General features: G+C 34.5%; 1 protein-coding gene across 1 annotated transcript in view; it reads right to left on the reverse strand.

Moving 5' to 3' along the window:
• The window catches only part of LOC107715589 (chromodomain-helicase-DNA-binding protein 2-like), a 57,763-nt gene extending 46,947 nt beyond the window's left edge, over positions 1 to 10,816 (reverse strand). The window contains 9 exon segments of the mRNA XM_016521727.1: positions 1,831 to 2,154; positions 2,265 to 2,401; positions 3,046 to 3,198; positions 3,613 to 3,729; positions 4,844 to 4,905; positions 5,230 to 5,316; positions 5,428 to 5,662; positions 9,674 to 9,783; positions 10,106 to 10,816. Coding sequence (XP_016377213.1) covers positions 1,831 to 2,154; positions 2,265 to 2,401; positions 3,046 to 3,198; positions 3,613 to 3,729; positions 4,844 to 4,905; positions 5,230 to 5,316; positions 5,428 to 5,662; positions 9,674 to 9,735 — 1,177 coding nt within the window. The 5' untranslated portion in view covers positions 9,736 to 9,783; positions 10,106 to 10,816.
• Between the last annotated feature and the right edge of the window lie 120 nt (positions 10,817 to 10,936).

Consider the following 10,936-nt stretch of genomic DNA (forward strand, 5'->3'; position numbering starts at 1 on the left):
CTCGACTAAATCAAAAGAAAAAAAACACTAACTGTATATTTTTATTTTCTCAAGCAAAGCCAATTTTAAAAGTCCACTGAACAACTTAAATTTTTGGTCATAGACAACGTATGTTGAAGATATACGTTATTGTCAACGTTATTGCCTAAGCGGTAAATTTAAAAAAAATGTTTTATAAAAACGTGGGCTATATAAAATTTTTATAATAACAAACATCATATTGTTTTGCGTATTCTCGTGTCGCTTACAGTTGAAGTCCTTCTCTGGTTTTATTATTGTTTGCAAGGTTGCAACGGTACTTTGCAATATTTTAAATACTTTTGGGTATTTTGCATGGTCTGTTATGTCACCCGGGTGGGAATTTTAACTCCTATTCACTGTGAATAAAAAAATAATTTAGCTGATGCAGAGAGACATATAGACCAGGGGGAATCCCCCCATCTCCCCACCCTCTGATTACCTATCATAACATAACATAACAAAACCTTATTTAGCGGTTTTTACTTGGAAAACCAGTTATATTTATCTTGCATTCGAATAACAATGGATAAATCTGAAACAATAGAAGAAGGATTGGAGATGAATTTATTTTACAAATAAGGTAGGAAATGTGCATACTTTTAAATCGATCTGCCACGGTGTTTCTTATTTGTCATCTGTGATCCCTTTTGAGTGTCCTAAAAACCGATGGGGGGGGGTCTTATCACTCAGCATACCCGGTTAAAAAAGTCACCGCTCGCCACTGGTGAAAAATTTAAGGGGGTCTGAATACTTTCCGTACCCACTGTATATATATACAGGGCTTGACATTAACAATTCTCATGTGGTTGTCCTTCGGACAAGTACATTTGTCATTTACTTATTTACTTATTTACTACTTGTCATTAGTATAAAAGTTACTTGCCCGGAGAGAAAAAAAAAACATTTAAAGTGAGTTATAAATATAATTATTTATTGTAGTTATACAAAACATAATATAGTGTTTATAGAGTATACAGTATGTAGTAGATTTTGTGAGCATGTCACATTTAGTTTATTTAGTTAGATTTTTCTTTTTAAATAAAATAATAAACAAAATAATAAAGTGAAAGTTGAAAACTGATATTTGAAATTATATTAAAAAATAATAATAGTAACTTAAATGTGAAATTAAAACTGCCAGTAGGTGGCATCAAGTCACTGTAAATAAGTGAGTTATTGCGATTGAACCGAATCATTCAAACGGATTCATTCAGGAACGAAACACCTTCATGTTGCTCAGAGACGCAAAATAAATTTTCTGCCCCCATATCTTGAATTTTCTGATCATTCTTCATGAATTATAATACTGAATCATGCAGTGAAAGAACGCACACGTGCACTAGTCTAACCTACTAGACTTTACGTAGGGCTAATGTGTGCGTGCACTGTGTGTTTTGTTTGATTTTTGCAATATACTCGATAATGTCAAATCGCACATCGTTTAAACAACAATTACGATATTATCGCAAATGATATATATCACACACCCCTATAACAATGGCTATATCACAAATAAAGGCAGTTATTATTGTTTATGGTATTGACATTTTCATGTTACTTGTCCGATTGGGCAAGTAAATTTCTCTTTCACTTGCCCGTCCAAAACATTCACTTGTCCCGGACAAGCGTTAATGTCGAGCCCTGCTGCGACTTGTCATTTGCACTTATATATTGTTGCTCTTTTGTTAGTTTTGACTGCTTTTATTGTCCTCATTTGTAAGTCGCTTTGGATAAAAGCGTCTGCTAAATGACTAAATGTAAATGTAATGTAAATGTAAATTGTAATTTAAACGTTTGGTGTCAGTTTTTAGTCTGTAAAAAAATGGCGTTCATGTTCGGCTTCAAGATGCCAGTTTCTTCCAGAGATCATATAAAAATGAGAACATGGCATCTCTGAGAGCACTGACCAAGCGTTAAGCTCTTCGTTTTTCTTCTTGAAGTTTTCCAGCTTTTTCATCCCTTTGACTTTCTGCTGAGAGAGGGAATCTACACTCTCCCAGGTGCTGTGGATGTAGGACCAGCCTTTCCACTTGATGAGGAACTGAGTCTCCCCTTCATCTTTCTCAGGGTCAAAGTCTGCTCCAGGGTCCCCATTTTCCTCAATAGCATAGAGAGTTGTGGAAGCTCCAGTAGCTGTAAACAAGGTGGAGAAAAAATAAGGGCTTTAATAAACAAGCACAATAGCTGGTGTGTACCACAGAATATTAAGTATAAAAAGAAAAACTTTATAAAAAGTTCTTTACCTCCTTTTTTGCCAATTTTGGTCTCAAGGACCTTCTCAATGGTTTCACTGTCATCGTCCTGTTGCTCCTCGGCTCCTTCTGCCATTTCAATAAGGTCATCAGAGTCAGTCTCGAAATCATTCTGGTCCTCCTTGTAACTGCAACACATACTTCATCATTACCACTCTGCCAAGTCATAATACTTAATTGGTCAATCACAAATAAGAATGTCAATGAAAAAAAGGAAAAAGAAAACTTACTGAAAGCATGTAAAGTTTGTATGGTTTTTAAAACTTTTATGCCATTTTCAAGAACAATTATTTATTGACTCTAAAAATTTAATTTGGTGTAAAATATATATGTGTGTGAGAGAGAGAATGAAATGGAACAGGAAAAATAAAAATAAATAAATAAATGAAATAAAAATAATAATAATAATAAAAAGTTTGCACAAGTGTTTTCTGTTGAACAATTTTTTCATCTTAAAAATCGTATTTAATCTTAGTCTACAACAGACTACTTATATAAAATGCATATAAATATAAGTTATAAGATAAGGATTGAGCGATGTAAAAATTTAAGTTTCTCATGCATCATATTGGCTACATTTTAAATTTAACTAATAGGATTAAACTAAAAGACAGTTTGCTTGACCCGAAAAACAAAAATTCAGAAATATATAGGCGTAGTATTTACTGTATGTATTAAATAACTATATCTCTGAATAAATGATCATATTTCTGACAAGTATGGCATCTCCCATATATCAGCTCTACATAAACTCCTTAAGATGAATCCTTACCTGACTTTAGTTGCTGCTCGCCGCCTTGTTTGTCTTTTTGGGGTATCCTCCTCCTCATCATCGTCATCATCCTCATCTTCTTCATCTGATGACTCCTTCCTCTGTTTCCGTCCCTTTTGTGACTGCTGCTTACCAGATGATTTGGTCTGTGGCCTGGGAAGGGAAAGAGAAAAGTACACACACATATATGCACTCGTTTACCATGGTGGGCTTTTTGCCTTTGGTTCCGTGTCCCTGAAGTGTTTGCTAGTGTAGCGACTCGTTTTCACACCCATCAGCCTGACTCATAAGCCAATAGCCTTGAGACAGCTGTCAGACTTATATAGCAGTCCTAATTCTTCATATATCAATATTTTAATGATTATATTGATCATTATGCCAAAAGTACATGCTTTAACAATTTAGGACACATGCGATCATTTATGATAGAGCAAAGAAAATCACACCAATATTTTTAGCACAACCATAGCAATTAAAAATGAGCCATCACCATTTGCATTCAATAAGACAGCTCATTTAATAATTCACGATGCGCTGTCTGAAAGCCAGGCTTCGCTACACTCTTACCTTCTAGCAGGAAGTCGTCTGGATCTAACTTTTTTCTCTTCCTGCTCACTCTCTGAACTGCTGGCCTCTTCCTCAACATCCTCTTCGTCATTTGAGTCATCATCTTTCCAGGTATTTCTTTCAACACAGAAATACCACAGGTTCATCTATTGGACCTCTGTTAGCTTCTACTTCTAGCCTATCGTAAAGCTGCAAGCCAGTCCGTTCACTTATTACCCACCGCGCAGGCAATTAAACATGCTGCGAGAGACACTTCAGTGTGGATACAGTACTGTTCAAAAGTTTGGGTTGGTAAGGTTGTTGTTTTTTAAAGAAGTCGCATGCTTACCAAGGCTGCAATTATTTGATCAAAAATACAGCTAAAGTGTAATATTTTGAAATATTTTTACAAATTAAATTTCCAATTTAAAATTTTTATTTATTCCTGTGGTAGCAAAGCTGAATTTTCAGCAGCAATTACTTCATTCTTCTGTGTGACATGATCCTTCACAAATCATTCTAATATGCTGATTTGGTGTTCAGGAAACATTACTAATTATTATCAATGTTGAAAACAGTTGTACTTCTAAGTATTTTTGTGAAAACCATTAACATTTTTTCAGGATTCTTTGATGAACAGAAAGCTAAAAAAACAGCATTTATTTGAAATAGAAATATTTTATAACAATTGAATTGAATGCATCCTTGCTGAATACATTTAATCAAAAGAATTCTTACTGACCCCCAACTTTTGAATTGTAGTGTACTCAGAACGCATGTATTGCATTTTATAATAAAACTAATTTGTTATAAACTGAAGGTTTACAGTTAGAAAACTTTTATTTCATTCTATATGCTTATAAACCACACTTAATGTATGACTGTCATTGCACTATATACAAAACTTCATATCAAGTGGCATCTGCAACATCTTTTCTCAAAAGTTTTTTTTCTGAGCCATTTGTTTTTAGTTAACATTTTAGCAAGCAAATGTGAATTCTTTTTTCAATTACTTACAGAAAATGACTCAGAAAAGTGTTAAGTTTTTAAATACCTTTTAATATAAACAATATATTTAGTGTAAAGAAAAACAACTGCCCAAAAGATATTTACATGCAAAAATATGGGTGAATCTAAAAGACAATCATGATTTAAAAAAAAAAAAACCTAAACAAACAGAGGCACACATTTGTAAATACAAAATGGAAAAAGGAGAGTGAGAGACCTACTTAAATACTTCCAGTACACTTACTCTTTCTTTTTCTGCCGTGAGCTTTTTCTTTTGGGAGTTTCACTCTCTGAATCACTGCTGCCCTAAAAATCCATGAAAATCCATTTTGAATATGTGGCACTAGGATTACAAGCCATGAAAATGTCACGTTTCAGATTAATCAAGAAAACAAAGCTTTCAACACGTGGGAGTATGTTTACACGACTTGGGTTGCCAAGCCTGATCAGTTCCGAGTCTAGAGACAAACATAAATGTTTACACTTTACTAAGTAACCATGTCTGTAATTACTTTAGTCCAAGAAGCAGAACATGTTGTCAACTTGCTGCAAATGTCAACACAGTATGTGAAAGAACGCAAGAAACCACTAGGGGTCAGTGTTGAATTGATTTTTGCACAGCCAGCCTACCTCAGCTCCAATGTTGAGGCGAGCAGGCTCTTGTCTGCTGCGACTGGATCTTCTAACACCATAAATATCTGGATGTTCCTCCCACATCTATGATAATTAGGGATATAATTCATTTTAAATCATAAAGCAATTAATCAGCAGCTAAATTTAAGCTTCCACTGGGTTGATCCTAATGTTCAGGCTGGCCTATTTTTGTACCTTCTTCACATCTGCCAGGCTGTCTTTCTTCCTGACTGGTTTGTCTTTGACCTGCGCTGAGGTCTGACGGGATTTGGACCCAGTGGATTCACTGCCTGACTCCGAGTGGCTCTCAGAATCAGATGTGCTGTTGGATTCGGAACGCCGGGAACGAGCTCTATCACTTCCTTGCTCGCTCTCAGACTGACTCCCAGACTCCGATCCAGAGCGGTTAGATTCCTCTGATGCTGAATTGCTATAACATTAAAGATGCGCATGTTGAGAAACAATGAAAACATGCCAAGTTGCTCTAAACAGTAAAGCAGGAATGACGTTCACTTTTAAATCTAGGTTATTGCCAAAAATGTCATTCAGCTCTTATGAATTGTCAATTGTTCATATTTTAACTTGTTTAATTCTAAATCACTTAATTATGCCACCTTTTCTTCTCACCAATTTTAAACTGACAAGTCTGTCTTTTAAGCTAAATTTAATCATCTCAGTCCAACAAAGAAATGCCGAGTCCTCGAGTGGGATGTCTTCAACCATGCTGTTTCTTTGTCTATGTAAACAATAGCATTCCAAGGATTTGGAAACTAGAAATGGGGAAATCCAGTACAATGCATGGGAAACTTTTTTGCATTTAAAATCTAAAAATAAAAAATATGCTACTTAAATGACCAACTGACAACACCTGTAAAATTAGAATAATTCATTTAATTGACAGAATTAGGAATCGTTTTTACATGTGCGAATGTGCAAATGTATGACGAGACATTTACATACAACCTGGTTTACTGATTTTTTTATGATTTCATTTTATTTCAAATTAAAGACGTCTTTCAGTGTGCAAATCCAAAAATTTCATTAAAAAAAAAAAAACTACCAAAATAACCTTTATGAAATGTGAAACTATCGGATATGTGGCATCATCCTGCAGGTCATTTTGTGTCTGACCACTGCTGCTGTCCTTTTGCCCTTTGAGTCTAAACATAAATGCAATGGCTTCTTTCTTGAACAAGCCCAACCCCGTTTACTATAAATGAAACAATCTCAAAATAGAACATTTATCTGCCTTACATGGTTAACAAAAAAAATAAACTCGTTTCCTTAAACTTCAGTTAAAAGTATCTCAGTAGTTCTCTTTTAATTTGTTACAATGGCACTCAAGGGAAACCATAAGGCAGAGCTGGATGTGAAAGCTAGCACAGAGTACTATAATGGAATGCACTGCTAGAAACAAACACCCCCATCATGTGCTCTGGAGCTAAACAGCTGCTGATGAAGCAGCCAGACTGTCCTTATATGGTTGCTGACATCACATATGGGCGGACCTAACCTCTCAACTGAATTCTCATTGGCTGCTTATTGCTAGCCAAAGGAAGGACCAATGAAAACTCGGTATGAAATCATCTGACCTCTACAAGACTTCCTACTTCCGCTTCCTGTAGTTCCAAGAAGCTTTTATGTAATGCAGCAGAGCAACTAATACAAGCTATGCAGCACAAAGCAAGAGCCATTTTGTGACTTTGAGGACTTTCAGCCATTTAATGAAACCAGTCTCATACAGTGATGAAACAAAGCAGTGCTTTTTATGTAGCGCTAAGCCATACAAGCACCTCAAATAAAGTACACTGGCTGTAATATAGGAAAAACAGCACATTTTTCAGCTCTTGTTTCTTTTAGTAATACTTAGAAAATGGCTGTCACAGCTAAAAAAAGAAAAAAAAAAAGAAAAGAAAACTGTGAAAATGTTTCTGAGGACACTGCATTGATTTAGGCTCTAATGTGCATCTTTATTACTGAAAACATTATTTGCAACCTATAAAAGGGAGCATACATGTTCATTTGACAATTCATGTTCACATATACAGCATTACATATAACTACTGTTTGTGTAATTGTGAAAAGATAACATACATTTGAGGTTTTTTTTTTCAGTTTAGACTCTGGTATCTGGCACATATGCAGGAACGTCAAAGCTGTCATCAATTCAGAGGGACATTCTTTACAAACAACCATAAAAATAATGACAGATCCAGTCATAAGCACTATACATAACAGCAAAACATTGTGTGTTTTTTTTTTTTTAAGACTTATGATGACCCACAGGGTAAAACCCTCATTGATGAGGTCTTATGTTGTTAAAAGGTGAAGCAAATTATGTTAAAATGACACAAATTGTGTGTCTGTGTTTAAGTGTATAGTGTAAATACATTATTATTAGACTTTCAAAACTGAACAAGTGGTAATTAAAATAAAATCTTCCATTCAAACTGTTTTTTTTATATATATTTCCTGAATAAACAAAACATGAACCTCTGAAAAATGGCATCACGGTCTTATTTCAAAGTCCCCTGCAAAATCCTTGTAATTTTGTAATATTTTAAAGAATAGCCTAAATTAATAGTGCATATGTAAATACATTTGTAAAAGACAAATAACTCCTAATATGAAATAACATTATTTACAACTCAAATAGTTCCAGTTTTCATATGGAAATAAGAGTAACTGTGAGTGTAGTAAAGTAACCAAAATAATTTGTTTTCACTTGCATGTTTGAAACCAAGACATCCTGTTTTTTATTTGGCTTTGAGGAGAAAACAATGATAGAACATATATATTCACATTGGAGAACTACTTTCAATTTAGATGGTACTATCAGTTTTAAGGAGCAACATATCTGTGTTTTTGTTTTTGTTTTTCAAGGTTTTTAAATGTTTCACCCAAAACTAGTTTTGCTGCTGAAAGTTTTTCAAACTAAACCAATTGTGACAAAACAGGGGGAAAATGTAGTCCTCAACAATACTTAAAAATAATAAACACTCTTTTAAAACAAAAATAAAGAGTTCAAGTAGGGCTGCACGATTATGACAAAAATCATAATTGTCGATTATTCCCTTGAAATTGTAATTGCGATTAATAATTACGATTATCACAATTTACATTGAATGATGTTTATACCATTGTTTGATGCAACTGCATGCCGTATTTTTATATGAAAATAAACAAGCTGAAAACACTAACTGAAAAACTTTGTGCTTTTCTATAGTATTAAGCCTCAAATGTCAAATATACATCGGATTAGGTTTCTTCTTTAAATTATAAAAAAGTAAAAATATGAATGGTATTATAATGTTATACTAAAACTAAAACAATGGAAAAACCCTTAAGATAACATGTAAAAAGAAAAAAACATATCTTAAGCGTGCAGAATAACATAAGTGGACTTTGAACGATTAATTGCCGCTTTGAACGATTACATAATTGTGGCATCCATAATTGTCATCGCGATTAGAAAGTCGATTAATTGTGCAGCCCTAAGTGAAAGCTAAGTATTTTTTACAAAGAGCTACAATAAACTGTTTCAAAAGTAGTGAATTATGAAATATGTGATTGAGTGCTAAGCTAGAAGTGTACTAATATATGAGGTAACATACCCCATGTCATTAGGGATTTATAAATATTTACTCCATAAACATTTAGTACCCTTATAGCCAATGACAAATACTGTAATTCACACAGGTCATGTGACCCTAAAACAAGTAGTATTTTAGTATCAAATGATTGTTAATTAAAACACTAAAAAACAAAAGTGATTCTTATTTCCTGTAATAAGCAACGGTTTGTCATAATTTAAAATACAGTTGCACAGTAAACAAGCAATAGTTTTGTTGCTATTACAAAAATAAAAAAGTAAAAATAAATAAATATGTACAACATACAATCATCTTCATTTTGGATAAAACAATTAACTTGCTTTAAACATTTTATTTATGTGAAATGGGATTTCATTAAAATATTTCAAGAAAATCAGACTGAACAGGTTCTCTATACAAGTACTGCAATATTAATTCAAAGTTATCAAATGCTAAACTCATGCAATGTCAAAGTAAAAGTGTTTAAAATGACATTAACCTTACATAGTGGTGCAATGCAGCACATACTAATCAGACAAGGTCATTTCACACGATCACTATTAAAGTGTAAATATTAAAACTGTAATAACTGCATAAATCTGTATAAACCCTGTGCATCTTTACTATAAATTTGGGTAAAGGCCCATAGGCCTTGAATTCACTTTTAGAAATACTAGCAAACTCAGGGTGGGGCTATACATCTAACCCAAGGTCAATGATCCGAAACCCAAATATTTTACAGACATTGTGGTTTAAACTTCTGCACAGGTGATCAACCATGCTTGTAAAGGTAAACAATCAAGACACCTGTTAAAAAAAAAAAAGAGGAAAAATATGAAAGATCGTACCTGGAAGCATTGCTTTGAGTCGAGCCTTCATCTTCCTGCTTTTTACTCTTATTCTTCATCATGATTTTGTCTTGGGATTTGTTAATGATGGTCTTTTGTCCAGGTATTAACTGTCAAAAGTTTAAAGTGGGATGAACCATCAAAAAAAAAAAATGTCCTGCCGTTGCGATATGTGGAAAAGGCAAGTTGGCCTCGGATAATTTCAAAGAAATAAATATTTATATTATTACTTAAATTAAAAGGCATCGCAATTGAAATGGCACCTGCTCGACTCTATTCGATGTCAAATACCCATGTGTCTATGGCATTTCAAGGCAAAAGATTCAGAGCCACATGCATAAATTCTTACTGCGTCATCAAACAAAGGACGATTAAAACATAACGATGATAGCAAATAAAATCGACAATAAAAAAGAAACGATGTAAACATACCTATTGCATTGACAGGAGGAGGATTGTATCAGTACATTCACGTCTAACAAAATATCCGATTTATTACTTTGGGCATAACAGGAAAAAAAAATCTAAAATATTCCAGGAGTGAGACGAAAATAATATTCGGAAAAAAAAATAATAGCAGTAATCCACCGATGGCTATTTAAATGAAGAGAGAGAGAGAGAGAGAGAGAGAGAGAGTGTGTGTGTGTGTGAGAGAGAAGAGCCCAGCAGAGCGCACTAAAAATGGAGGACCGCCATGGCTGCCAGTGCAAGGCAGGGAAAACAACGACTGGCCACTCTACGCACACACCAGAGCCGTTTTCGACGAAACAAAGTCGCAAAACGCGCGCATTAACGTCTCTACAGTCCAAAACGTAATAAAACGAACGATTTCGCGCGATTACGGTGACCCGGGAGGCACTCAAAATTCACCAAAGTTGAGATACAAGTGCTTTCGAGAGCCCTGCGAGGCTCAACGCTCTCCCCTTCCCAAGGTTCATCCGCCATCTAAAGCTCCTTCCCAGCTCTGAGAGCTTAGCCTTTGATTGACGTTCTCTCCATTTACCCAGGGCTCAGGTGATGCCCGAAAGTCCCACCCCTTTAATTTCAAATAAAAACTAGTTTTAAAGATAAATTAAATGCGCAAGTTAATTTTACCCTACAGGGATAGTAGTTGAACAACTGATTAATGGTTATGAAGGGCAGCAGTGGTCTTTATGTTAATAAAATGATTTCTTTAAGCCTTCACTTCCTGCATAGACAGGAAATGAGACAACAGACTGCCATTTTGCAGTGAGAGCTGGACTACACTGGACACCATTTTAG

The sequence above is a fragment of the Sinocyclocheilus rhinocerous genome, unplaced genomic scaffold (assembly GCF_001515625.1).
Source record: "Sinocyclocheilus rhinocerous isolate Xijiao unplaced genomic scaffold, SAMN03320098_v1.1 scaffold1110, whole genome shotgun sequence".
Lineage (NCBI taxonomy): Eukaryota > Metazoa > Chordata > Actinopteri > Cypriniformes > Cyprinidae > Sinocyclocheilus > Sinocyclocheilus rhinocerous.